Consider the following 6,776-nt stretch of genomic DNA (forward strand, 5'->3'; position numbering starts at 1 on the left):
TTTGTAATTTAATAAGAGAAAGGTAATTTTTTAAACTTGTGCCAGGTAAAAATTGTATCAGAATTGCATGATTGAGGATTCTGTTCATCCAGTAGGAATTCTAGGGTATGAGAGTACCTTGTGCTAACCAGTGTAAGGTACAGCATTACCCAAGGGATCTCAGTCATCTGAATACAGACTTGATGGCTGCTGTTTTGTTTGCACCTCTAGTTGCTTTCATCAACATATAATCATCCTTGTTAAGGCTGAGTGGCCATACTGGATCCAGTTCACAGAATACTCTGTCACTGACACAGGAGAACACTCTGAAACAGATGAAGGATCAAGGTGTTCTTTCTCTGGTGTCTCAGCTGTTGGCAGCTGGTGGTTTATAACCTGTCTCATGCCATGGGTATCATTCTGTTTAATAATGACATCATTTCCATCCATTTTCACACCTGTGTGTTGGCTTCCATCACACTGTGATTTAATTGTGAGTATTGTGAAAGGATAATTCTTAGTCCCAGTCTTGTATATATTTACTATCTGGGATGGGGAGGGGGGGCTTTCATTCCTCTGACAGGCCTTGTTCTCTGTGTCTTTCCTGGTGCTGCTGTATTCTTCTGAGGTGCAGACCTACAAGCAGGATGCAGGATGTGGGCACATCACAGACCTGGCTATTCTAGGTCATGGTCTTTCACTGCTTCTTTTCTCTTTGACATTTAAAGAGCTGTATTTCATTCCAGAGCCTCAGCTTTGGAAATTCTTGCTTACTGGCCAACCCTGCTCAGCAGGGCCAGGCTGTGGGATAACTGTTACGTAGAGACTAGTGTCACAGTATGGTAGTTAGGTTTAGTGTGGACAGACCCTATGGAGAATCACTAGAGCCTGGGGAGACAGCCAGGAAGCTTGACAGGATTGCTGAGTCAAGGGTACTCAGATGCTTTGCAGTGTTCTGTGTCTGTGTCTTCATGTCTAAAGTTGTCCATCGTTCCCATGGTGATCAAGCAATACAGAAGGCAGCCCAGATGTTTCTAACCAGACACTGACCTCACAGAATGATTACTTTGGTAACACACTCCACAAATAAAGGAGAGAAGGCTAGCTATACATATCCAGCCTTCTCACCAAGAGAATTATAATCATCACTGGAAACTTTTTTCCCATTTCTGTAAGTTTTTGAGGATTAAATTAATGAAAGAGGTCATGGGAAGGAAGCTGGAAGAGAAGGAACATCATCTTTAGGAACATCAGAATATCTGTTAGCCAAAACCCCATTTTCACCCATTATTCTGTCTCTAACAGAAGCTGTGAGAAGCTGCTATAAACAGGAATATAAAATATGGTGCAAGTACACAGTGATCTGTTCCTAGAACATTACCCCCTTTCTAGCAGTCAGCTAGAGGTTTCTTAGCAGCAGCTGATAAAGCTGTCCTGATGGATTTGACTAGCTCCTCTTTGGCTAGCTCTTAGCTCACATAAATGCAGAAGCCACAGATGCTTATTAATATTGGAGATTAATATTAGGAATATTTTGTGAGACAGATTAGGACTCTCAACACTGACTTCCTTGTGTACTAAATATTTGGTAAGGCTTTTGTAACTTCATTGAGTCACGTTGAGAAAATAATTTCAAGGAGTGGTTTGCAGGATGCAGGAAGTTTCTCTGAACTGCCTTTCAGGCTGTTGGCTTCAGCTTGTGTAAAGACTTTCAACTGAAATGTTAGAAAGGCTGCCTACCCCTCACTCAGAGAAAATACTTAACAAAACTCCTTGCCTCATAGAATCACAGACTGGTCTAGGTTGGAAGGGACCCCAAGGATCACAGACTCCAACTGGGGCCTCCCCAGGGCCGAGCAGAGAGGGACAATCCCCTCCCTGTCCCTGCTGCCACCCCTCTGCTGATGGAGCCCAGGATCCCATCGCCCTTCCCAGCTGCCAGAGCCATTGCTGGCTCAGGGGAAGCTTCTCATCTACCAGAACCCCCAGGTCCTTCTCAGCAGTCTCCTGGCTGTCTCTATTTAATTCTCTATTTGCTGATTTCGCAACTTCTAAAACCCAATGCAACCATTTTAGTAAAAAATTTGCTGTGGTAAAGAGCAGATTATCCAAGCATTGGAGGAAAATTCATTTAATTGAAGTGACCCTGTGCTGTACTGCAGTGCTTTGCACTATGAGCCACAGGTCATAACTGCAGCAGAAGAAAAGTTTCCAAATTTGTTATAGGCAGCTTTAAGCATAACACAAGAATTCATCATAGAATCCTAGGATCACAGAGTGATTTGGGTTGGGAGGGACCTTCAAGATCATCTCATTCTAACCCCCTGCCCTGGGCAGGGACACCCTCCACTAGCCCAGCTTGCCCAAAGTCCCATCCAGCCTGGCCTTAACACAGCCATAAAACATTATACTACAGTATGTTTTATTATATTGTACTCCATCTTACTGCTGAAAACACAGCCTTCCTTTCCTCATCTTTCTATCATGTTATTTAAAACTTTAAGCTTCTGTTAATTGTGAACTGCCAAATGTGATATAATTACTCTCTTGCAGAATACACTTCCCATGTCCTTTTTTTTTTAAAAAAAACTGTTCCACATAAAACTGCAAATTGATGAAGATGATGAATTAACAATCTGCTTATGAGAGAGGAATTTCTTATGCTCAGCTTGAACAGTTCACATCTGGGAGAGAAGTTATGTTACTTTCCAGAAATGTGTTGAAATGAAGTTAAAACCAGACATGCACAAGTGCTTCCAGACACAGTCTCCAGGTTTGGGCAGAACAAAGATTAGCTTAATACAACCTTGTTTCCAAATTTCTACCTTTGATAATACAACTGTGGCAAGTTGAATACAGCAAATTTGAAAGTTTTCTGGTTTCCTGTTCTTACACAAAGGATGGTCCAAATGATTTACACAGATACCTGGTATTTGCAGTACTTTGAAATTTTGTGCTTTAGCTTAGTGTTTGTTCTTGCCTGTACATTATTATCCACACTTATTATCTAGAAATTACATCCCAATCTAATTTCAACCAGTAAGTTAGCTTATATTGCAGAAGTTTTCTTGTTGTTTTCTGTATGAATTAATCCTTTTTTATCATTATTTTGCAGTTATATAAAAATATGTGGGCAGAGATCCTTCAAGGCAGCAAAGCTCTCAACAGACCTTCATGGTGGGCAGAATTTTGTATTAATAAACCTGTTGCAGGCAAGCTGAGGTCAAGATTGTAAACCAAACAACTTGTAAGAAGCTGGATGGACCTGAGGTAGATACTGTATTTCAGACACCAGGAGGAAATAAGACTGTATGTCACACACTGAAAATGAAAGAGCTTTTCATAGAGAAGTGCCAAGTTTTAAAACAGCTTTGAAATCATGTCCAACTTGGTCTCAGGGACTGTTAACATAATAATAAGAGCAACACATCTGCACAGTATTTGTATTTACTCAGATTATAAAAATGGAGATTCATTCTGATCACTGCTTCACAAAGGTTCTGAGAGATAACTGTTCCAACTGGTCTCATAATGTCATGTTACAGGAGTTGAATAATTAAAAAGCATTTCCCACCAGGGATTATGAATAAGAATAACAAAAGCAGAATAAAAAGGGAATTTGAAGAAAAAAGCAAAAAGACATCAAGAACACCAACAGTGATAAACCTGTATGAAGGGCTGGGAATCATTTCCTCCAGCCCCTTTGAAGTCTGAGAAGCTATTGTGATTTACTTCATATGTGTTAAACTACTTGATTGCTCTTGCAATGCTGGAGAGGACTGGGGTTTTAGATAATCTGCTTTATGAATTGTCTGTAACTCCCTAGATAAAATTGAAAAAGACTCATATCTTTTTTAAAAAAAACCTATATGGGAATGGGAGCTTGTGAGTCTGGTGTAGGTTCTTGGCAGGGAATACATTGACACACACAGAAACAGCAGCTGTGTTTCAGGGAGAAATAGACTCCAGTGCATTATCATAGATGTGATCCTGTAAGAACCTAGGACAGTGGCAGGCTTCACTGAGTGTAGTAGGATGTTTCCTTTTCAGGGATGTTGGCTGTGGGATGGTTTTATTCAAAAATGGAAAAGAAACTAACAAAGCTTTGCAAATTTAAAGCATTTTATGTTTTAAATATGCTGTGAAAAACAAATTCCTTTTTTCCTTTATCTCTGAAGTACTGTTAAAACCTAATGCTTGTGCCCCTTCTTGTTGTGAGCAATCCTGTCAAACAGATTATTTTATTAATAAAAGAAAATCAGTATTGCTGATGGCCAGTTGGGTTTGAGTTACTGTTTGAGCTATTAAATAAATGCAAGTTTGAGTTCTAAGTATTGAGTTCTGCTTGAGCAGAACCAGACCCTTGTCCTGGTGCTGTCTCACTATTTCATCTCTTGTTTCAGTGTCAACATAGGAAAGTTTGTCCATCTTTACAGGCTGCCACAGTGTGACCAAGTACTTCTGCAGAGGCTTCTTTGGTTCCATCTGAACCTGACAGGGCTGAGGAGATGTTCTGTGGCTGGAGAATGCACTGAAAGGCCAGCATCGAAAAGATTTCTGAGGGTACCCAGTTTCTGTTGGTATTTAAGAGCAGTTTATCAGAGAATCTGAGGTTTCCAAGTGCCTCAGAACACAAGTACAGTTTCAGACAGGTCAGAAGTTTATTCATTGTGAGTATAGTGAGGGAACATGTAGACAGCAGCTCCTGCTCTGCTCCCCTGTTCTCAGACAACTGATTGATGGCAGAGACCCAACCTATACAGCATTTCAGGAAAGCCAAAAGGAAGAGGTGAGAAGTGCTCATTTCAGGGGGAGGTATCCGCCCCAGGAGACTTGGACTGCTTGAGTTCTGAGGAATGACATGACTATATGAAGAGAAGGCTCTTGGTGGAGCCTGTAGTAGTGGCACAACCTCTGGTATCTTAGCTCAGAAGTGGGCAGCAGGATCTCAGACTGTTAGCTTTCAGTCCAAAGGAATGCTCTTCTACTAAAAACAGTTTCTTTGCCAGACATCTTGATCTTAAATATTAGTAACTGTACAGCACAAGTTCAAGGTCAATTAAAAATTAGCACCCTCAAAACAACACAACAACAACAAAACCCCCAAACCAGCAAAAAATTCCGCAAAATGACAAAGCTTGTTTCTGGTCCCATGAAAAAAAATGGCCAAAGACTATCTTGTTAAACTTTACCTGTACTTTTTTCCCTGAAGTTGGTTTCTTTGCCTGAGATAGTCAGTATTGCCTGTGTTTTTTCTGCCTTTATTCTTTCTGCTTTTCTAATGAGGTACCATAATTCAGGGCACCCCAATAGAAGCTCTTTGTCTAGCTGGTGACCTGTAAGAAACAGTCAAAAGTTTTGCTGCCTTGGCTGAAAAAAACCCCACCCCATTATAAAATATTTATGTTCTTTTAATTCTTTTAACAGTGTCCAATAGGTGGCATCATCCCATGGAAAAGGAAAACAAAAAAACAGAGCTAAAACACCTGTCATTAGGTATTACAGAATCACTGAAAAGGGGCATTTCCCCCTGCATCCCATACTGAAGATATTTATAAACATTAATAAGGTCCCCCCAGTGATGGAGTCTCATTGCCATCTTCATCTGTTTCCTGTGGCAGTTGGGTTCCAGCACTTGCCTCCTGCCTGTGCTCATGCAGAGGTGCAGGGAGACAGCAGGGCACATTTCTGGGGCACACACCAGGATCTCTGCCAGCCAGAAAGGGAAAGGGGGAAGAGATGTCCTGCTGCATAAAATGCAGAGACCAGTAGCCTTGATCTGTCACCCCATGTTCTGTACTACCATCAGTCTTATTTCACTGACTTCCATGTGTGTGATTTCACCATCACCTCGGAGCTCTTCATATGTGGTACTGGCTTTTCCTGCCTCCTTTCTCACAGCTGGGAAACAGCTATATATGAATCTGACATATAAACTACGAGTCTATTTATGAGGCCTCTGTAGCCCAGAAGAAAAGACAAAGGTGTTTGGCATGTGGCTTAAGCCACCTTGGCCCCCAAAACCCCTGAGAAACAAGCTATGTCAAAGCAGAATGGGACTGAAGACATGGCAAGCCCCCAAAATACCCACCGAACGCCAGGCACGATAAATGGCCATATCTATAGACTGTAAACACAGCCCTAAGCTGTTCCTGCTGAGCTTATTACGACTCTGCAGTCAACTTCCAAAGCCCTTGATAAATGCTGAGCCCCTCTGTGCTGATAAGGGCCATACAAACTAACTGGCAGAAAAGTGTGCTGGTTGTTCTGAAATGCTTCTGATTTGGCTAGAGCAAGCATTGCACAGGGCACAGCAGCACGGCGGTGATGATGGGCAGGGGAAACGGGATGCTTGGGAAGATGCCACAGCTGTGGTCACTGACATGACCTGTCACGCAGCGTGTACCAAGCAGGGAGCTCCGTGGGGTCCTTGGGTACCCACACAGGTAAGTTACAGACCTGAGCACCAAAGCTGGAATGAGGAGAAGCAAAGCAGACCTACTGTGAGGCCTTGGGGATTTACTGGTTGCACCACCGCACAGCTCTGTACCCCCAGCCATGGGGTGGTGGTGGCTGCTCACCAAGACTCTTTGCCAGCTCAAGGCAGCTGTTCCCCAGCTGTTGGGCTTTGCATGTTACCAGCAAAGCCTGGCTATCTCCATTTATTCTCACACCCAGTACAAAGCCAGACCTGGGTGATCATATAACCAAAAATATCATTTTCCTCTGAAGTCAACAGTAACTCAAAGGTTCTAGAGCTCTTCTACATCCAGCTTCTCAAAGCAGCAGAAATTGCC

The 6,776-nt window shown here is 42.3% G+C and overlaps 1 protein-coding gene across 1 annotated transcript in view; it reads left to right on the forward strand.

Annotated features, from left to right (window-relative positions):
* ACOX3 (acyl-CoA oxidase 3, pristanoyl) overlaps positions 1-4,256 on the forward strand; it is a 32,238-nt gene extending 27,982 nt beyond the window's left edge. The window contains exon 18 of the mRNA XM_084267075.1: positions 3,095-4,256. Coding sequence (XP_084123201.1) covers positions 3,095-3,214 — 120 coding nt within the window. The 3' untranslated portion in view covers positions 3,215-4,256. The remainder of the gene's footprint in view (positions 1-3,094) is intronic.
* Positions 4,257-6,776: the final 2,520 nt, after the last annotated feature.

The sequence above is a fragment of the Gallinula chloropus genome, assembly GCF_964237585.1.
Source record: "Gallinula chloropus genome assembly, chromosome: 7".
In the NCBI taxonomy this organism is placed as follows: Eukaryota; Metazoa; Chordata; class Aves; order Gruiformes; family Rallidae; genus Gallinula; species Gallinula chloropus.